The sequence below is a fragment of the Ostrinia nubilalis genome, chromosome 9 (assembly GCF_963855985.1).
Source record: "Ostrinia nubilalis chromosome 9, ilOstNubi1.1, whole genome shotgun sequence".
NCBI lineage: Eukaryota > Metazoa > Arthropoda > Insecta > Lepidoptera > Crambidae > Ostrinia > Ostrinia nubilalis.
In genome coordinates this window covers 1,413,610-1,435,691 of record NC_087096.1, presented here as the reverse complement: position 1 = coordinate 1,435,691, position 22,082 = coordinate 1,413,610, and the positions used below count along the sequence as shown (strand labels likewise).

At 46.2% G+C, this 22,082-nt stretch overlaps 1 protein-coding gene across 1 annotated transcript in view; it reads left to right on the top strand.

The window, feature by feature from the left end:
- LOC135074791 (dynein axonemal heavy chain 3) overlaps positions 1 to 22,082 on the top strand; it is a 111,827-nt gene that overhangs the window by 31,051 nt on the left and 58,694 nt on the right. The window contains exons 16-38 of the mRNA XM_063969171.1: positions 2,090 to 2,260; positions 4,584 to 4,731; positions 5,952 to 6,150; positions 6,663 to 6,831; positions 8,125 to 8,318; positions 8,644 to 8,772; positions 9,141 to 9,342; positions 10,664 to 10,816; positions 11,183 to 11,406; positions 13,996 to 14,164; positions 14,673 to 14,778; positions 15,016 to 15,185; positions 15,870 to 15,984; positions 16,140 to 16,354; positions 16,682 to 16,888; positions 17,507 to 17,578; positions 18,121 to 18,264; positions 19,310 to 19,495; positions 19,868 to 20,094; positions 20,151 to 20,240; positions 20,448 to 20,609; positions 20,669 to 20,758; positions 21,470 to 21,654. Coding sequence (XP_063825241.1) covers positions 2,090 to 2,260; positions 4,584 to 4,731; positions 5,952 to 6,150; positions 6,663 to 6,831; positions 8,125 to 8,318; positions 8,644 to 8,772; positions 9,141 to 9,342; positions 10,664 to 10,816; positions 11,183 to 11,406; positions 13,996 to 14,164; positions 14,673 to 14,778; positions 15,016 to 15,185; positions 15,870 to 15,984; positions 16,140 to 16,354; positions 16,682 to 16,888; positions 17,507 to 17,578; positions 18,121 to 18,264; positions 19,310 to 19,495; positions 19,868 to 20,094; positions 20,151 to 20,240; positions 20,448 to 20,609; positions 20,669 to 20,758; positions 21,470 to 21,654 — 3,727 coding nt within the window. The remainder of the gene's footprint in view (positions 1 to 2,089; positions 2,261 to 4,583; positions 4,732 to 5,951; positions 6,151 to 6,662; positions 6,832 to 8,124; positions 8,319 to 8,643; positions 8,773 to 9,140; positions 9,343 to 10,663; positions 10,817 to 11,182; positions 11,407 to 13,995; positions 14,165 to 14,672; positions 14,779 to 15,015; positions 15,186 to 15,869; positions 15,985 to 16,139; positions 16,355 to 16,681; positions 16,889 to 17,506; positions 17,579 to 18,120; positions 18,265 to 19,309; positions 19,496 to 19,867; positions 20,095 to 20,150; positions 20,241 to 20,447; positions 20,610 to 20,668; positions 20,759 to 21,469; positions 21,655 to 22,082) is intronic.

The window sequence follows — 22,082 nt, the reverse complement described above, 5'->3', positions numbered from 1 at the left end:
GGACTTTAGTTGACTGCCTTTATGAGCACTCGAACGACATAAAATAATATGATACATTTATGTAAGGGTATTTTAAGATCACAAAGTTGGCAACTCCGATAGTTGGACGAAAACCAGCGCAAAGACCCTATCCTGTTTGACACCTATAATTATTGACAATAGCTGGCTCGGCGAACTTCGGCAAACTAATGTGTGACGTGAAGTGCCAAATCGCGGAAAATGTCGGAAGAAATACATGAATTTGCATGAATTATCATGAATAATAATAACCACTTATTTACCTCTCAGTGTCTTCAGGCAACTTAAAAAAGTACATTGTGTGTTTTTATTATTATTTAGGCAGTTAAATACTGCACAGTATTTTTTACACAGTATTTTTTTATTTTTTTCCATAATACAAGAGTACGCGTGCGTGTGTCAATGCTCGCTCGTATCTCGTATGTGACGCCTTGTCGAATCGCCTCCTGTAAGTAGGTGGGCTATCGTGCGTGTTTTGTTTTCGATGTGAACTCGCGGAGATGAACAGGCCTGATATAAGTATATACAATTTATTTAAAACTACCACACGGTTTTGTTATGGTGCCTTGCTTTTCTCTCTAGAGTTTTCTTGCCTGTCTCCTAAATAGTTTTATATCTGGCACTTAGCCAGAAGGATATCTTAGACTTGTCATGCTCACTAAAATGTCTCTGGGGTAGTGGCGTGTGAGGCGGGTCGTTACATTCCCTATAATATGGTCGAGTGAAGCGATGGCTGGTTCACACGTCATGTCTGTGAACAGGCGCTGCCTTCGGGGACTGGTCAAGGAAAGATATACCTGACATAAAATATATGTATCAAAACGCAACAATTAACCTAGAAATTAGCACGGCACTAAAGAAATATATTCAAAACTGCCACGCGGTCTCGTGCTAGATGGGCGTCTTAAAGGCCACCTTCTATCAACGGGAGCGCGTGGTAAGTAACTTGCTTCTGAATGTATGTAACTTCCTACTTTTTTATATTTTTTTATATTTTTAAACCGGCAGACAGTGGTGACTGAGTTTGTTGCGGCGCTTCTTCTCAGCACTTGCCAAATGTTTGTCTCGAAGCGCTGGTAGGGCAAAAAAAGAATGAGACATGTATAGGCTCCTTAAGAGCATTTGACGATTTGCAAGAACTAATTTAATTAGTCTAAACAAATAAAGATAATTTTGATTTTGATTTTTGATTTTGATTGGTTCAGTATGATTGCAAGAGCGGTCCACCATACACGGACCGCTCTTGCAATCATACTGAATTAACCGTGCTGCCAATCCAAGCAGTCAGAACTACTCGAGTGGTTAATTGTGTTCGTGGAATAGTGTAGATTTCTACATAGTCGCAGTTTGAAGTTGTCGATACTCGATACTACTGCTTCAAACTATCCGTGTAAGATTGGCCTTACTTATCATGACTAAGGGCCCTCGCTCACGGTGAGTTTTTGTAGCGATGCAGTCGATGACAGTTCGCGCGAACTGTCATGGGTCGCGTGACCTTTACGCGTTGGAGTGATTGAAGTATTAGGGCTGGCGTTTTTTTCAGCACCACATCTTGAAACTCCAGTTTGCATCTATACTCATAATATGGGATGTCTGATTCTACACTCGTGAGCAAAAATATGGAATCATCCTATTTGTTTCGAGCGATCACAAAATCTAAATGTCTAATTGAAGACAGATAATAATAAATATCCTTGGACATTTTACACTGCGCTTCTAGTCCCAAACTAAGCAAAGCTTGTACTATGGGTACTAGACAACGGATATGAATATACTTAAATTTTTTTTTTTTGTATATACATACTTATTATACATAGAAAACACCCAGTCCAATACAAAAAAATATGTTCATGCACACAAATGTTTGTACTATGCGGGAATCGAACCCGCTACCTCCGGAATAGTAGTCCGTTTCGAACCACTACAACAAACGGCCGACAAAAAGGTGATATTGTAAACTTTAAATTGATACCACAGATACATACAGAGTCATTCGTTCTTAAGATTGCTCGGTACAAATTACAAGAGGGTGGTTCCATACTTTTGCTCGTAAGTATATTTGTTTATCCAGGGCATGGTGGAGCGCTGGCTACAGCAATTAGAGCAGCAGATGATCGTGAGCCTGCGCGACGTGGCCTCAGAGGCCATTACGGCGTACCCGCTGACGCAGCGCGAAGACTGGGTGCTGGTGTGGCCCGGACAGATCGTGCAGGCCGGCTCCTGCGTGCAGTACACCACCGAGGTACGTTCATAATAGGCTAGTTTCTTAAAAAAATTTTTTAGACCGTCATGTTAAATATCAAAAAATATTGGACACGTATATTTTTATTTGTCAATCTAACAAATAATTACATAGTTATGGTGCGTTGAAGTTCCGCACGACGTCACAACGTGCGGCACTTTTATGCACGCATTGACGTCACGGGCCTCTTCTTATGAATATCTCTTATCTCTTTAAATTTTCATTAGTTTGAAAAAGTGAAAAATACGTGTAGAGTATTTTTTAATAAGTTAACTGACGGACTAATTAAAACTTGCTTTTTGACTCAGGAAACATCCCTATAAGGCCTCAGCGTAGAGTTAAGCGGGCAGCGGGGCGGGAGCGGCGGCGGCGCGGGAGCGTGGCGGGCAACGCAGACCCGTTCTCGAAACAAGCGGGCAGCTCGCGCGGCGCTTTAGCGGCGACATGTTGTGTTCGGGGTTGTGTTGTCGAGATATTTGTTTTTATTCGCAAACGAAATGTTTGAACAACGGCGACAATTTTATTTCGATTCAAATTTATTCCTAACGCTCGATTTATTGTGGGCAAAAGCGCCGCTGCCCGCTCGTTGCCCGCTCCCGCCCCGCTGCCCGCTAAACTCGAGGCTGAGGCCTAAGTGCACCACTTTCACTTTTGTCGATTATTTTGCGCTTAAAACGGCCTCTACGTGTTGGATCTGTATCCCCACGCAAGCCTTATAAAGGACCGGGCCACTTTTGACCCGTGAGCTCCAAAGCGTACAAACATAATAATAATAAAACGTTTATTTCAGACATAGATCCATAGGTGTTAGTAACATGATAATCTTAATCTAGTGTTAGTAATAAGCTAATAACAGGTAGGTAAATTTATGTAATATGCCTTCCAGTGTGACTCCTGCGCTATAGGTATTCATAGCGAATAACCGGAGCATGAAGCTGCATTAATATAAAATAAAAATTTAAATTCATAAAATTCATTTATTTTTGCAAATAGGCTTTAAAAAAGCGCTTTTACACGTCCCAATATTAACCCTACCACTGCTTCGGGACAATAAATGGGCCAGTGCTGAGAAGAAGCAGCGCAAGAAACTCAGTCACTATTGTCAGCCTCCTTTTCAAGGTTTTACAGTCTTCAAAATATACAAATTATAGTCATAAGTATTAATGCGAGCTAGGCAGTTAAACATTCCAAACATTTTTATCCTTTATATAATCATCAACTTTATAGTAGCCCTTTTTCATTAAGGTGCTTTTGATATGTGCTTTAAATTTATGAATGGGCAATTCTACAACAGTTTGTGGTAATTTATTGAAAAGTTTAATACATTTCCCCATAAATGAATTACCAATCTTGTGCAGTCTGAAATTTGGAACGGCAAGTTTATTTTTGTTTCTTGTATTGAACTTGTGTAAATCACTCTTTCTAGTAAATTGCTCTATATTTTTGCGAACATATAAAAGGTTTTCATAAATGAACTGTGAAGCTACTGTCAGTAACGATATGGTCCAAATAGTTGTTAAAATTTCTTAGCATCTAGAGTTGCTTCTCAAAATAAATTGTAAATAACTTGAAACATACAGCCGAACATAGAACCTCATCCTTTTTTGAAGTCGGTTAAAAAATGGAACTGCCTAAGGCCGGAATATAATGGTCCCAGCTTGATGAATAAGCTGTTGGGATAAGTTTATTACGTTTGAATCACAAATCAATAAACACTGATACGTCTCCGCCTTTTGATGTGATTGAATGACACAACGACGGAGCTACTCCCCAAAAAGTTATCCGAAGTTTCGGAACGTTTCCATCGTTCTCACGAGATGCCTGTATATCGCTCGATAGTGACAAATAGACCCGGAATTCAATAATAGTGTTACGTAGAAGCCCCACAAATTCTGAGGGATTTATTTATTTATACTTCAATCTTCAATGCTAAAAATATTAACATTAGGCGAATTTAATGCCATAAGGCATTCTCATCCATCAGGGATAGGTTGGTTTTCAACTTAAAATAACGAATTAAAAGTTCCATGTTAATCTTTTTACCAATTCGATTAAGTTTTTTGTTTAAAATTCATAAATTCATAAAATTCATTTATTTTTGCAAATAGGCTTTAAAAAGCGCTTTTACACGTCCCAATATTAACCCTACCACTGCTTCGGGACAATAAATGGGCCAGTGCTGAGAAGAAGCAGCGCAAGAAACTCAGTCACTATTGTTTGACAATCAGCTTCCATTTCACTCAAGAATCAGACTCAATAATTTTCTATTATGCACTACGGCTGTAGCGCCTGTAGCGTGATTTGTATCTATGCATTTTCGCAGGCCATCGAAGCGATCGAGACGCAAAGCCTGCCCGAACTCGTCGAGCGCAGCACGGCGCAGATCACGGGCCTGGTGTACCTGGTGCAGGGCGAGCTGGAGCCCGGCAACCGCATCACCGTCGAGGCGCTCATCGTGCTCGACGTGCACGGTGTGTCTTGTGTCCTTGTGATAAGGATGATTTTGCTGCAGAAAGCTGATGAAGATGGTATCTATAGCCTGGTCCGGGAGCACGTAGAATTTTGTCCAATGACCCCAAGCTACCCATCCTTATCGCTCGCGCGTAATTATGTTGCTATCAGGCTCGTACACTCACTGCGGGCGCCCGTCGCACAGTCGCGACAGTAATATAATTACGCGCGAGCGATAAGGATGGGTAGCTTGGGGTCATTGGACAAAATTCTACGTGCTCCCGGACCAGACTATAGTCTCATCCGCTGACGACTGTACGATTGAGTTGGGATTCTTCGTCCCTAAAGCTAAATTCTGCCAACGATCCGTAACTCTACACCAATAAGCGTTTATTTTGCCAGTCCAGACAATCTGGGCTTTTATTGACTCCAGTTTCTTCTCGCTTTTTTCGGCCTAATGAAACTGGTGGAGGAGTTACCTTTATAACGATTACGGTTTCGCCTGAGCATATGGAAATATGATTCGTGTCCCGAGGCAAATAACTATCGATATGTAGTTTTTAGGACGGTTTCGGCACAGGTTGGGCTTATCATCGTCAGAGGTATGTTTGCTTTGCTATATGGAATTACGTCATAATTACGTAGAACCAGGCCTGTTCATCTCCGCGAGTTTACATCGAAAACAAAACACGCACGATGGCCCACCTACAGGATACTATTCGACAAGGCCTCACATACGAGCGAACATTAACTCACGCACGCGTATTCTTGTGTATGATGGAAGAAAATAAAGAAAATGGTGTACTAAATACTGCGCAGTATTTAACTGCCTAAATAATAATAAAAACACAGAATGTACTTTTTTAAGTTGCCTCAAGACACTGAGAGGTAAATACGAGTAAGTAGTTAATATTATTCATGATAATTCATGCTAAATCATGTATTTCCTCCGCCATTTTCCGCAGTTTGACACCTCACGTCACATCATTTTACCGAAGTCAGCCCTATAGCTTCAGCGCAGTGCCGATCACTGACGTTTGTCAACAAAATGGTGCTTGACTCTTGAGACAGGCTAAATTACACCATATTGTTAGTGACATTGAGCATACATTTTTTTAAATACCTTCGCGAAGTAAAACTTCTGTACGTAGTACTTATTATTATTCTGTGGTAGAACATAGGACATGCATCGGTCCGTATCTCATGTCGCACGTCATTTCATTTTCTATTCCACCTCCAGGTCGTTCGATCCTAGAAGAGATGGTCAGCAAGAATGTACAAGACATAACGGACTTCAACTGGATCTCGCAGCTACGCTACTACTTCCGCGGTGACAAGATGTCCTGCTCCATGATCACTACCGAGGTGGAATACGGGTTCGAGTACCTGGGCAATATTGGCCGATTGGTTGCTACGCCGCTTACTGATCGCTGCTTCAGGTAACGTTGTGCGGGCTTTGATCACAATAATTTAAATGGTTAACATTCAATGGTCAAAAAAACTTATGAAGGTAGAGGGTGGTTCTGGGTAGGTACTCCTCGTTGAATACGGTTAGAGTATTTCCAATCAGTTGACGAACAAAATAACTACAAAACTTGTCTTCTGATTCATTGAAGTATTCTTTTAGCGAACTTGAAATTGTGAATTAATGGTATTAAGTATTTGTGCTCAACTGCCCTATTGACGCCAACTTGGTAAATGGAACTATCGCATTTGGCCCTCTTTTGGCTTCAGTGCCCACCAGTTGGCGCTATTTTCTTAGTCACTAGTGAGTAACAAGACTTTATTGGTCATTGTAACGTGAGTAACAAGACCTTGTTGGTCATTGTAACAAAATACCATTGGCGCATATCGGCGAGCGCAAATACAGTAGCCTTCATAATGCTGGACTCTAGGTAACATTTTGAATAAGTTTCGGATGCCGTAGAATATTTACTTTCTTATCCTACAGAACCCTAATGAGTGCTCTCAAGTTGAATCTTGGCGGCGCGCCTGAGGGCCCCGCTGGCACGGGTAAGACGGAGACCACCAAGGACCTGGCCAAGGCGGTCGCCAAGAAGTGCGTCGTCTTCAACTGCTCCGACGGCCTGGATTACAAGGCGCTTGGCAAGTTCTTCAAGGTACGACTTCTTCTTTTCGTGTCGACAACAAACCTACACAGTGTCAGCCCAAAACTCCGCCACAAGAGTGGCGTTGTCAGCAGCACTCATCAAATCCTCCTGAGTGCAGTTACTTGTAAGAAGCGGCAGAAGCCGTGAAACGAATTACTGCACCACGATTACAAACCGAAGGTACGACTGACTTAGACTATACTATAAATTAAAGTTGGCTTTTTTGGAAACTGGCTTGTTCGGGAGACTGATGCCCGTTTTCACCACCAATCTCCCAATTTTTAAGTGACCCCTTTGAAAACAAAATTCCTGCGATGTGTTACCATAGGGGTCACTTAAAACTTAGGAATTGATGGTGAAAACAGGCATTAAAGTCATAGAACTGCTATCTTGCTAGATGATTCTTGAAGACCCTCGAAAGCTGTATACCATGGCTCAGAGTAGCGGAGATATAGACTGTGGATTAGCAAGCTGAGTCACAAAGCAAGCAAAACTGACGACTGATGGGGCAGAAAGGTTTCTGGATTAGAGGTCACTTACCGGCAAGTGCAGCATAGGAGGTCCACCCTTAAGGTAGTCAAATAACCTCGTAAAGGTTACAGGAATGCGCTGAATTCAGACCGTTGTCAACTGCCCAATCTGGACATCATTGGGGGAGGCCTATGGTCAGTAGTCCATCCTGTGACTGAAATGATGATCGATGGGGCAGCGAGGTTCTGAAACGGACACCATGTACCGCAAGTGCAGCATAGGATGTCCACCCTTAAATGACTTCGTAAGGGTTGCAGGATTGCGCTGGATTCAGACCGTTGCCAACTGCCCAATCTGGACATCATTGGAGGAGGCCTATGGTCAGCTAGATGTTATGGATATCCGTAACCGTAACCGAAACTTTCGGATATCCGAAACCGTAACCGTAACCGATTCAAAAGTTTCGGATAGTTTCGGATGTATGCAGTTTAAATAGTTATATGTAAAGGCATAACAGCCTGATTTATCTTTATAATGCTATCTAGTATGAATTTTTATTTTTTATTACTTTTTATTCGATGTAAAGTGTGCGGCCATGAATGAACCGTGTTGAACAACTAGCAAATTGCATTCTAAAGCACAGATATCCGTAACCGTAACCGAAACTTTCGGATATCCGAAATTAAAAAAACATCCGTAACCGAAACCGGTATAATATTATTCATATATCCGTTACCGTATCCGTAACCGAAACTACATATCCATAACATCCCTAGATCAGTCCATCCTGTTAATGAAATGATGATTTCATTACATTTCACCAATCGCTAGGGTCTAGCCCAGTCAGGCGCGTGGGCGTGCTTCGACGAGTTCAACCGGATCGACCTGGAAGTGCTGTCGGTGGTGGCGCAGCAGATACTGTCCATCCAGCTGGCCATCCTGCGCCGCGAGAAGCGCTTCGTCTTCGAGGGCACGGAGATCAGCCTCAATCCTACTTGCTCCGTCTTTATTACTATGAATCCTGGGTGAGGAAGTTTTTCAACAAAATAACTAATGTTTTCAATGAGGGCTATTACAGTTTAGTGCTCAACAGTTGGCGCCACTGTAGAATAAGGTCATGTAAGTGCTAGTGGTAGTAGTGCGAAGACATTTGCACTCACCAGGGTGGCGCCACGGTAGAGTAGGGTCATTTCAATCGCCAGTGATGCCAACTGTTAAGTATAAAAACGATAGCCTTCATTGATTTTACTCAACTCGTTCGTTTTTAACTTTAAAAATTCATTTGTCAACTGTGGCAGGCATGTCAGGTTGGCAATGGATTTATTATAATATAATCATACTTATACCCAGTTACGCCGGACGTACGGAGCTCCCGGACAACCTCAAAGTGCTGTTCCGGACGGTGGCCATGATGGTGCCGGACTACGCCATGATCGGCGAGATCACGCTCTACTCCAACGGCTTCGTCTGCGCTGGCCCGTGAGTTGATTTTACCGTGTATACTAATTAGCTTAAAATGATTTCATTGTACTTTTATCGAGTGATCACTTTTACATTTATTGATGAAGAGGTAAAGACCTTGAATATATTGACATAAGAAATCAAATCAAAATAAGAAATTCAACTGTCAAACTGTCCTTAATTGTCCACGTTACTTGCTTCGGAAGGCACGTCAAACTATCAGTCCGCCTGATTGTCGTAACGAATCATTGGCTAAGAACAAATGCTCCAAAACTTATGATATTTGGAGACAACTATTGAATATCGCAATCATTTCCCTGTCGAGGTCTCAAAACTGTGCCAGAAGACTATTTGACTTATTTCGACCGTCATCGTGTCCCGTCCAGGCTAGCGCGCAAGATCGTGCAAGCATACAAGCTGTGCTCGGAACAGCTGTCATCTCAAAACCACTACGACTACGGCATGCGAGCCGTCAAATCCGTGCTGCTGGCCTCTGGAGCGCTCAAGAAGAACTACCCCGAGAAAGACGAGGCGCAGCTCGTGCTACGGGCCATCATCGACGTCAACATGCCCAAGTTCCTGTCGCAGGTGAGAGCTCGCAGCAGCTATTTCTAAACTATGCTATTAATCCTCCAAGGCCCGCGAATCTAGACACAATAGATAAACAATTGTTATGACATTAATGAATGCCGGCTGGGACTCAAGCGGTTAATGATGGTACGGGCTCCTTCTTCTTTGCCTGCTGGCCCATTACCATTTTATTTGAAAGAAAGAAAGAAAGATACATTTATTACAATGGACATCACACAAATACAGGCAATTACATAGACATGACAGTGGTACATAATAATGGAAGAAGAAAAAATAAAAACAAGAGTAAACTGAGCAGTGCCACCCATTCACCAACATGACCACTGCAACGGGACCCCACTCAGCATATGCCGTGGCCCACGGTGACGAAGGCCACGGCGCTGGTTTTCAGTGTGCCCCATTTGGGGTCGGCCCTCCGCGTCATGCGTCTCCAGGCGGCTCGGTCCTGGGTTGTGATGGTACGAACTCCTAAAGCCACCAAAAGTGACAAGCTGGAGCGAAGAGACGCTACGTACACGATATGCTCGGAGTAACTTTGGTACGTGACCGCTGCAAACTATAGTCTGGTCCGTGAGCACGTAGAATTTTGTCCAATGACCCCTAGCTACCCATCCTTATCGCTCGCGCGTAATTATATTGCTATCGCGCTCGCACACTCACTGCGGGCGCCCGTCGCACAGTCGCGACAGCAATATAATTACGCGCGAGCGATAAGTATGGGTAGCTAGGGGTCATTGGACAAAATTCTACGTGCTCACGGACCGGGCTTTAGCTGTGCTTAGAGCAGCTATGGCACAAACAAAACCGTTGCGTAAATGCTGTGCTCTGAGCAGCTGTGGCGCGTAAATGCTGTGACTTTGGAAGGCGCGTGGTAAAATGTAGGCAACTTGACCGCCAATAGATGTCTTGGACAAATTAAATACTGTGGAACATCACGCTCTGCAGCTTACGTGAAATATCTTAGACACATTTAAAGGTACGCCCGCTCAGAGCGAGAGCTATCAGTATATTCCGTGACTTCTAAATACTTGGCAAACATTACACTCATGAACTAGGGGCTTGGTGTGAGTTTACATCGAACGTATTCGATATCGACTGCGTAAAAAATGACTTTAAATCTATGATGGTTTTACAGCGTCCCTAGCGGAGACTTTCAAGAACTAAAATTTTCATAGGTTTTTTTGCCGTTACGTTATACGTTTGATGTAAACTCACACTAAGCCCCTTGAACTTGAAATCAAAATGACGGTTTTAAGTTTTAAAGGGTGACTTTTTCAAGCGAGAAACGTTTGAAATACCTGTTACTTTTATCCTTCAGGACGTGCCATTATTCGCGGGTATCTACTCCGATTTGTTCCCTGGGGTGGAGATCCCTCAGCCAGATCGTGCCGAGCTGCTTAAGTGCATCAATAAGGACTTGGAAAAACGCAACTTGCAGCCAACTGACTGGTACCTGGAGAAGATTATACAGGTGAGAAATAAACCTCTCAATTTACAGTGGTCAAAAATTATTGTCTGTTTCCTATTGGTCGTCTCTTGACTTGATGTTTTATTTGCAATTGCTTTAGTTACAATTTACGGATTCCGGCATATTTTCTAGAAGCGTCGTAGCGCGTATGCCATTGATTTGACGCTCAGAAACTTGCTACCGTAATTTTTCTTCTCCATCGTAGTTTTGGTTATGGCCATGCGTATATGTCCCTAAAATGGCTAGCATGGGAAGGATTGGTCAATTTCTCCATCTCCATCTGGCGAATTGGAGAGGATCTTGCTCAAGCACTGAAGATAAAATGATCAGATGATGACCAAAGAGTTCAGAGAGAGCTTCGCGTTACAGATCTACGAGATGATGCTGGTCCGCCACGGGTTCATGGTGGTAGGCCCACCCATGGGCGGCAAGACGCAGGCCTACCAGTCGCTGGCCGACTCGCTGCGCGCGCTTCAGCTGATGAAGCCGCCGCCGCGCCACAAGGAATTCGGCGCCATCTACCGCATCCTCAACCCCAAGGCCATCACCATGGGCCAGCTGTACGGCTGCTTCGACCCCGCCTCGCACGAGTGGTGAGTGGACCAGTGGCGGCCAGACGCAGGCCTCCCAGCAGCTGATGAAGCCGCCACAAGGAGTTCGCCATCTACCGCATCCTCAACCCCAAGGCCATCACCATGGGCCAGCTGTACGGCTGCTTCGACCCCGCCTCGCACGAGTGGTGAGTGGACCAGTGGCGGCCAGACGCAGGCCTCCCAGCAGCTGATGAAGCCGCCACAAGGAGTTCGCCATCTACCGCATCCTCAACCCCAAGGCCATCACCATGGGCCAGCTGTACGGCTGCTTCGACCCCGCCTCGCACGAGTGGTGAGTGGACCAGTGGCGGCCAGACGCAGGCCTCCCAGCAGCTGATGAAGCCGCCACAAGGAGTTCGCCATCTACCGCATCCTCAACCCCAAGGCCATCACCATGGGCCAGCTGTACGGCTACTTCGACCCCGCCTCGCACGAGTGGTGAGTGGACCAGTGGCGGCCAGACGCAGGCCTCCCAGCAGCTGATGAAGCCGCCACAAGGAGTTCGCCATCTACCGCATCCTCAACCCCAAGGCCATCACCATGGGCCAGCTGTACGGCTGCTTCGACCCCGCCTCGCACGAGTGGTGAGTGGACCAGTGGCGGCCAGACGCAGGCCTCCCAGCAGCTGATAAGCCGCCACAAGGAGTTCGGTGCCATCTACCGCATCCTCAACCCCAAGGCCATCACCATGGGCCAGCTGTACGGCTGCTTCGACCCCGCCTCGCACGAGTGGTGAGTGGACCAGTGGCGGCCAGACGCAGGCCTCCCAGCAGCTGATGAAGCCGCCACAAGGAGTTCGGAGCTATATACCGCATCCTCAACCCCAAGGCCATCACCATGGGCCAGCTGTACGGCTGCTTCGACCCGGCTTCACACGAGTGGTGAGTGGTCTAGTGGCGGCCAGACGCAGGCCTCCCAGCAGCTGATGAAGCCGCCACAAGGAGTTCGGCGTCATCTACCGCATCCTCAACCCGAAGGCCATCACCATGGGCCAGCTGTACGGCTGCTTCGACCCCGCCTCGCACGAGTGGTGAGTGGACCAGTGGCGGCCAGACGCAGGCCTCCCAGCAGCTGATGAAGCCGCCACAAGGAGTTCGCCATCTACCGCATCCTCAACCCCAAGGCCATCACCATGGGCCAGCTGTACGGCTGCTTCGACCCCGCCTCGCACGAGTGGTGAGTGGACCAGTGGCGGCCAGACGCAGGCCTCCCAGCAGCTGATGAAGCCGCCACAAGCAGTTCGGCGTCATCTACCGCATCCTCAACCCCAAGGCCATCACCATGGGCCAGCTGTACGGCTGCTTCGACCCCGCCTCGCACGAGTGGTGAGTGGACCAGTGGCGGCCAGACGCAGGCCTCCCAGCAGCTGATGAAGCCGCCACAAGGAGTTCGCCATCTACCGCATCCTCAACCCCAAGGCCATCACCATGGGCCAGCTGTACGGCTGCTTCGACCCCGCCTCGCACGAGTGGTGAGTGGACCAGTGGCGGCCAGACGCAGGCCTCCCAGCAGCTGATGAAGCCGCCACAAGGAGTTCGCCATCTACCGCATCCTCAACCCCAAGGCCATCACCATGGGCCAGCTGTACGGCTGCTTCGACCCCGCCTCGCACGAGTGGTGAGTGGACTATAGTCTGGTCCGTGAGCACGTAGAATTTTGTCCAATGACCCCAAGCTACCCATCCTTATCGCTCGCGCGTAATTATGTTGCTGTCGCGCTCGCACACTCACTGCGGGCGCCCGTCGCACAGTCGCGACACCAATATAATTACGCGCGAGCGATAAGGATGGGTAGCTTGGAGTCATTGGACAAAATTCTACGTGCTCACAGACCGGGCTTTAGTGGCGGCCAGACGCAGGCGCGTTCATCACTATCATTCATCATCATCGGCCAGTTGGACCAGCAGCTTGTATCTGCCTCTATGAGGTCGTCTGTCCATCATGTGGGTGGACTACACTGCGCTTGCCGGTACGTTTCCTCCACTCCGGAACCTTGCTGCTTCATCGGCCGTTAGTTCTGCGTGGTATGTGCCCTAGCCCATTGTCACTTTTGCTTACTAATCATGGCGTGCGATTATATGAACACAAAAATTCACTTTGAACTTTAGAGGCAATTTGTGTTGTAATGCGAGGTTTAGAACAGCAATAAAACTTGCAGAAGTTTTTTTTAACGGAAGCTGTAGATCTTGGCTACACAGGAGTTGCAGCAGTGGGACCGGGAGGTGGGAATAGTCCCGTTCCGCAAGCTGTTTAACACTGTGTAAATAGCTGTGACAAGCCAACTTCTGTAAGATTTACATAGTGGTGACAGCTTGCGGAAGTCAACTTCTGCAAGTTTTATTGCTCGCTTTAAGGTAGCCTTTCGAACTAAGCGTCACAGACGCTGCGTCTTTATCTTTGGTCTTGTGCCACTAACGCCGCGTCACTAACTCGCTTCGAAAGGCTACCTTTAAGACCAAAGCTCAAGACGCTGCGTCTGTGACGCTTAGTTCGAAAGGCTACCTTTAGACGTATGCCGATATGACTCCTTAGCATACCGGAGTTAAAGTTCAAAATCCATTGTTGAAATTACTTAATTTATGGTGTACAGGTCCGACGGAGTCCTAGCCATAGCCTTCCGCGAGTACGCCATGTCGATCACTCGCGACCGCAAGTGGATCCTGTTCGACGGGCCCGTGGACGCCGTGTGGATTGAGAACATGAACACCGTGCTCGACGACAACAAGAAGCTGTGCCTCATGAGCGGAGAGATCATCCAGGTGGGTCAAGGGTTCGGTTCCTGGCTGAGGCAGTCGGTTTATTGAAAAATAATGGGATTTAGGCACTGAGCAAGGTGTCCTGGTTCTTTTCTTTATTTATTTTTATATTGGGCCCGAACGAAACTGGACGATCCTATGTTCGTCATATTATGTTGATAGATCATCTCATTATCATTATCTTAACATCAACATGCGAAAGTAGGTGAGCCACGCACGATCAAAAGCTGTTTTCGTTTATTCAAACACTAGCTGTGCCCGCGACTTCGTACGCGTGAAAACCCGTTTTCGCAGCATTTTTCATTTTTGCTCTGCACCTATTAGTCGTAGCGTGATGGTATATAGCCTATAGCCTTCCTCAATAAATGGGCTATCTAACACTGAAAATTTTTTCAAATCGGACCGGTAGTTCCTGAGATTAGCGCGTTCAAGTAAACAAACAAACAAACTCTTCAGATTTATAATATTAGTGTAGATACTTATATAAACTTACATTAAATGTTGTTTTTAGATGACTAACAAGATGAACTTGATCTTCGAACCAGCGGATTTGGAGTTTGCTTCTCCGGCTACGGTGTCCAGATGTGGCATGATCTACATGGAGCCTGAACAACTAGGTATGTGAAGTCAAAATTAGTCAAATTAAATTATCGACAACATATTTTACGTATTTGAGGCGATTACCCTAACTGCAATGTTCTGATAATTCGAGAACCCTAGTTCCATTCCCGCCGTCCCGCTAACTATTGTGGTAAACCCACAAGCATACACATATTTTAGCTTATCTGGAAGGGTCAACTGGTTAAGGCTACATAATTCTACAAATACTAAAATTTTACTTGAATAATTTTCAGGCTGGCGAGCGTTCCTGGAGTCGTACAACACGCACCTGAGCAAGAAGCTGATCCCGGAGCAGTTCGAGCTGATCCAGGAGCTCATCGACTGGCTCGTGCCGCCCATCTTCGAGTTCATGCTCGTCAAGTGCCACCACTTCGTCGTGGTCGGCGAGATCCACCAGTTCTTTGTGAGTGTTGTGTGAACCTATGACCACAGAATAATAATAAGTACAGAAGGTTTTCTTCGCGAAGGTATTTAACAAAATGTATGCTCAATGTCGATAACAATATGGTGTAATTTAGCTTGTCTCAAGAATCGAACACCATTTTGTTGACAAACGTCAGTGATCAGTACTGCGCCGAAGCCATAGGGCTGACTTCGGTAAAATGATGTGTGTCGTGAGGTGCCAAACTGCGGAAAATGGCGGAGGAAATACATGAATAAGCATGAATTATATTTAGTGTTTCTATTATTATTCAGGCAGTTAAAATACTGCACAGTATTAATTACTCCACCGTTTTCACATACATAGTTTATTTTCTTTACAATGCAAATGGGTGAAGTATACACGTGCGTACGTCAATGCTCGCTCTTGAGTGTCCTGTCGATTTAATATCCCAGTAGGTTCCGTCCCGCGTGTTTTGTTTTCGATGCAAACTCGCGGAGATGAACAGGTCTGCTATGACTATGACTTAAGGAAGTTACCCCATCTGGTATCAGCTTGGTTTTGAAACTAATTTGTTATCAGCAACAGTAAATGTAGCTATTTGGTAACCTAACTAACTAACATCACAATGGCGCCACCATTATTGTCGCGTTTCTATCTGTGTTGACAAGTTGTAAAACGATCGAACGTATGTCTTTTTTACAGTCGTTCACGCGTCTGTTCACGTGCCTACTCGAAGGCGAGTCGCAGTTCAGCACAATGTGGTTGCAGTGCACCTTCGTTTTTAGCCTATTGTGGGGATTATGCGCTACACTCACAGGTAATTATTTTACAAACAATGACGATTGTATTCCATCCGAAGAAACATACAATACCATAATAATTTCGTTCGTTCTACTGGTTCTATACAAACTAAAAGACTTGGGGACAATGTTATGTACCAGTTTATTGGCATTAAAGATTAAATAAATACAGGTGACAGCCGCAAGCAATTCGACTCGTTCTTCCGCAAACTCCTGGATGGCAGCAATGCGGCCTACCCCAAGCCCAAGTCCTTCAAGCTTACCAAGAACCAGCTGTTCCAGGATAAGGACACGGTGTTCGACTACGTGTATGATAAGAGGAACAACGGCACCTGGATCCCCTGGGTCGATCTGGAGAAGGAAGTGCCTTTGGCTGCTAACGCGAAGGTAAATTATTAATTTTGTCAGTGAGAAATAATTTTAAAGTAAACTGAGACTCTGGAGTATTTTTATTCATATCTTGAATGCTAATGGCTTTAGTGATAAAAAGGTCTTAAATGAAAAACTTGTTGTCATAAAACTGATTTGAAAACTAAATAGTAATTTGTACCAACATGGAGCAATAAAGAATTGAACTTGAAACTTTAACTCTGTTTTTTCAGGCTTTTTTTTATTGAGTTCGCGAACAAGTGATGTTATTAGCCGCCTTTGCCATGCATGTCTCTATGTCTATGGTAATTGACTAACTACCTCAATATTTATGGTTGACTGAAGGTGAACGAGCTCATAATCCTGACGAATGAGAACGCGTGTCTCCGCTACTTCGTCTCCAAGATGGTGAAGTCCAAGATTCCCATCTTACTGGTGGGCCCCACCGGCACCGGCAAGTCCTCGCTCGTGCTTAACTTCCTGCTCACGCTGCCCAAGGAGAAGTACATCACCAACACCATTAACTTCAGCGCCAGGACCACGGCCAACCAGGTGGGATGGTAGAGCCTTATATTCCAGCTAGTTCTAGCCTGTATCCCCAGATAATAACAATTTTGATTTCATCATCATCATTTCAGCCATAGGACGTCCACTGCTGAACATAGGCCTCCCCTAATGCTTTCCATGTTGATCGATTGGTAGCGGCCTGCGTCCAGCGCCTCCCTGCTACCTTTACGATGTCGTCGGTCCACCTTGTAGGTGGACGCCCCACGCTGCGTTTTCCGGTACGCGGCCTCCATTCCAGAACCTTGCTGCCCCATCGGCTGTCAGTTCTGCGTACTATGTGCCCTGCCCATTGCCACTTCAGCTTGCTAATCCGTCGGGCTATGTCAGCGACTTTATTTCGTTTACGGATTTCCTCATTTCTGATTCGATCCCGCAAAGAAACAGCAAGCATAGCCCTCTCCATAGCACGCTGTGCAACTTTGAGCTTCTGTATAAGGCCTATAGTGAGAGGCCACGTTTCCGAGCCATAAGTTATCACTGGTAACACACATTGGTTGGAAGTGCTTGTACAAAAACGCAAATTTTGACATATTCATCTGAAATGTATGATAGGAACAATCACTAAGAAATAGTTTTGTTATTAATTTACATTTTATTTTACAGACCCAAGATATCATCATGTCAAAAGTAGACAGAAGACGTAAAGGCGTATTCGGACCTTCTATGGGTAAAAAGGTAAGTCCAAAAGTTCTTTTAATATATCTTAAATGTTTTCGTTCGTTCGTTTCAGCCGAAAGATGTCCACTGCTGGACAAAGGCCTCCCCCAAGGATTTCCACAGAGACCGGTCCTGCGCCGCTCGCATCCAGGCACCTCCCGCGACCTTCACCAGATCGTCGGTCTACCTAGTGGGAGGCCTGCCCACACTACGTCTTCCGGCTCGTAGTCGCCATTCAAGAACCTTCCTGCCCCAGCGGCCATCAACTCTACGAGCTATGTGCCCCGCCCACTGCCACTTGATTTTGGCGATTCTTCGGGCTATGTCAGTCACTCCGGTTCTCCTACGGATCTCCTCATTTCTGATTTGATCACGCAGGGAAACTCCGAGCATGGCACGCTCCATCGCCTTTTGGGTGACCTTGAGCCTTCTTACAAGGTTTTATGAACATTAAATTTTACCGGACGCATTATTAGTGCGCGTACATTTACGCAGCTTGTATGTGTAACATTGGCGGAACAAATAAATGTCACTTGTCAATTTTCACCTTTCTTTTGCAGTGTGTATTATTCGTGGATGATCTAAGCATGCCTCAGAAGGAGCAGTGGGGAGCGCAGCCGCCGCTGGAGCTGTTGCGGCAGTGGATCGACCATGGCCACTGGTACGACCTCAAGGAGATGGTGCGCCAGGAGGTCGTCGACGTGGTGAGCCTATAGTCCTGTACCTCTATTACGAAAAACTTTCGAGTTCGTTTCGTTGCGTATTCAAAGTGTCATCGAAAAATTTTGTATGAAAAATTAAACAGCGCCCCCTATATTATAGCCGCCCTAGGGGCCATAAAAATTTAGTATGAAAAATTAAACAGCGCCCCCTAGGGCGGCTATAATATAGGGGGCGCTGTTTAATTTTTCATACAAAATTTTTCGATGACACTTTGAATACGCAACGAAACGAACTCGAAAGTTTTTCGTAATAGAGGTACTGGTGTATCAATGTTACAACTGCTCTTGTGCTTGGCCAGATGGCTGAATTTATGAGAGATCTTTGTCATAATGTTATCTAGAGTCTAGACGAGTATAGCGTATAGCCCCAGTATTTTACGGTGGGCACACGCTCGTCATAAAGACTTTATGTGCGCCTTAACGTAGGATTGACTCGCGTGATACACGCTCCCGGGGCGCTGGGTGATATGGTGACATCCCGGCTTCAGTTTGTTTAACCGCATGATGTACCGTTATGCGACCCGCTGAAAACTAATACTCGAAACTGCGTGTAACCCATAGCGTGAATTTTTAAATTGATGCGTGCCAATGCTGCGGTCTGCTCATGGCAGGCAAAATATAACGCGTGCAAAACATGTGAATATACTTTAACTCAATCCTAAAAATGGGTCTACGCCAGACCAGCCGTGCCAAAATTCATGTAGTGTGGATCGACTTACGAGTCTCGAACGTTTTGCTTATACTCGCCCCACACTTTACACCGCGAGTAGAGCTGAGCCCCGATTACGGTAACTTTTAACGTCTCCAATCCAGACGCGCTTCATCGATTCTGCGATACGATGGGTCAAATCAGCTGACGTACGCTGTTTTGATCATTACGCTGACCAATCGTATCGCAGAATCGATGAAGCGCGTCTGGATTGGAAACGTTAAAAGTTACCGTAATCGGGGCTCTGCTCAACTTACGCTCAGTTCATGCTCGGCTAGTCTAGCATAGCCCCACGTTTAAATCAATCCTTCGCGGCAGTTGCTGGTGTCAGCCATGCTGCCTCCTGGTGGCGGCTCCAACCTGATCTCTTCGCGGCTGACGCGGCACATGCTGCTCATCACGCTGGACTCCTTCGAGGACAACACGCTCAACAAAATCTTCTGCACCATCATGGACTGGCACTTCACTAAGGGATTCACTGACACACTCATGAGGCAGAGTAAGGTAAGTTGTTTCCCGGGAAAAGATGTCTAGAACTACGTAATGTCAAGGCAATAGAGCAAGACATAAACATTTATATTTATGTTTCCTCCACACGTCTCACGTCTTTTTTTACCAGATGCAACTGGGGAATTTGACCTACACTGCCCATGGTAGACAAACGGGCTTACCTGATCTAAAGAATATCAGTTTAAGTTGATACATATCCGCTTAGATTAGTGCCTTTTTATATTCTTCCGTAAAATATCATCCGGTGCAAAATTTCAGTCCCTAGCTGTTTGCAATAGAACTTAGCGAAACATGCTGCTACGTCTCTGGTTCTAAGAAGGATATAAAACATACTTTACTTTAGCTAAATCGCATACTCCTCCCCAGACGGTGGTGTCAGCCACGATGGAAGTATACAAATCAGTAGCGTCCCAATTCCTGCCAACTCCAAGCAAGTGCCACTATCTGTTCAACTTGCGGGACTTCGCGCGAGTCATCAAGGGCATTCTGCTGGTGCCCTCCAGCCACATGAAGGAGATGAATAAGCTCGTGCTGCTGTGGATCCACGAGACCTACCGCGTGTTCTACGACCGCCTGGTGGACGACGCCGACAGGTGAGAGGGAACACAGAAGCCCACACCTGTCTGAGGCATCCTGGTGGTCCCTGCAGCCACATGAAGGAGATGAATAAACTCGTGCTGCTGTGGATCCACGAGACCTACCGCGTGTTCTACGACCGCCTGGTGGACGACGCCGACAGGTGAGAGGGAAGACACACCTTACCGAGGCATCCTGCTGGTGCCTCCAGCCACATGTAGGAGCTGAATAAACTCGTGCTGCTGTGGATCCACGAGACCTACCGCGTGTTCTACGACCGCCTGGTGGACGACGCCGACAGGTGAGAGAGATGGAATATACCATCGTCTCGGCACAAGGCAGTAGCGTCCCAATTCCTGCCAACTCCCAGCAAGTGCCACTATCTGTTCAACTTGCAGGACTTCGCGCGAGTCATCAAGGGCATCCTGCTGGTGCCCTCCAGCCACATGAAGGAGATGAATAAACTCGTGCTGCTGTGGATCCACGAGACCTACCGCGTGTTCTACGACCGCCTGGTGGACGACGCCGACAGGTGAGAGGGAACACAGAAGCGCCTCACCTGTCTTAGGGCATCCTGCTGGTGCCGTCCAGCCACATGAAGGAGATGAATAAACTCGTGCTGCTGTGGATCCACGAGACCTACCGCGTGTTCTACGACCGCCTGGTGGACGACGCCGACAGGTGAGAAGGATGGAATATACCATCGACTCAGCCATAAGGCAGTAGCGTCCCAGTTCCTCCCAACACCAAGCAAGTGCCAATACTTGTTACAACTGCAGGACTTCGCGCTCGTCATTAACTAAGAGAGAGAACACACACAGTTTCACAGTTCAGGTAAGCAAGCTGCTATTAAACGACATTAATTTGACCAAAATGTCTATCCACTATGGATAGGCATCCAGCTTTGACTATAAAAATTCATTGCAAATTGTTCAGAAAAGACATCAGCAGGCAGTTAGTCTCAGTTAGCTATTATAGAAAAGAGTTTGGAAAACGCTTTATGCGGGTAGGATGACTGTCGACAATGTAGAGATGGCACACCATTGTTTTAATAGGCTTAAACTCGCTCGTCTTAAGCCTAGGCGCAGACCATCGATTTTTCGTCGGCCGATAGTTTAGTCGGGCAGTTGATCATTATGGGCATGTATGGGAGTGCGCACACTACGCCGATTCAATTTGGCCGATTCTTCATACAATTTAAAATCGGGCACAACTATCGGCCAACTAAAAATCAATGGTGTGCGCCTACTCTTATAGAAAAGAGTTTGGAAAACACTTTTTGCGGGTAGAATGACTGTCGACAATATAGAGATGGCACACCATTGTTCTTATAGGCTTAAACTCGCTCGTCTTAATCCTTCTTAATATAAAAATCACATTTGTGTATCACAGACAAAAGCTGTTCGAAGTGGTACTGAAGGCGGTGTACGGCAACTTCCGCGTGCACATGGACCAGGTGCTGCAGGAGACGGGCTACATCCCCGAGGGCGAGAAGCTGGCCAACAAGCACGCCGCCAACATCTTCTTCGGGAACTACATGGAGCCCGACGCGGACCCCAAGGTTTATGACCAGGTCAGTGGTGTATTCGCCAAATTCTCAGCATATACTGGCCCGAGAAAATTTCCAACGACGAACTCTTGGAACGCTGCCACGAAATTCTGATAGACCAGCAGATCAAGCGTCGCAAGAGGAACTAGATCGGCCACACTCTCCGAAAGGACCTCGATCACATCCCCAAGCAGGTTCTGTATTAAAACCCCCAAGGAAAACTCAAGCGTGGTTGCCCCAGCAAACTTGGCGGCGCACTGTAGCAGACGAGGCGAAGAAAATTGGCAAGACTTGGAGCGAAAGCGATGGAGGACTGTTGTGGACGCCCTATGTCCCATCTAGGGGACATAGGACCTTAAGTCAAGTAAGTCAAGTGGTGTATTGTGTGATGAATTGGCTCTTCGAAGTGGTGCTGAAGGCAGTGTACGGCAACTTCCTTAGGCTTATGATCAGGTT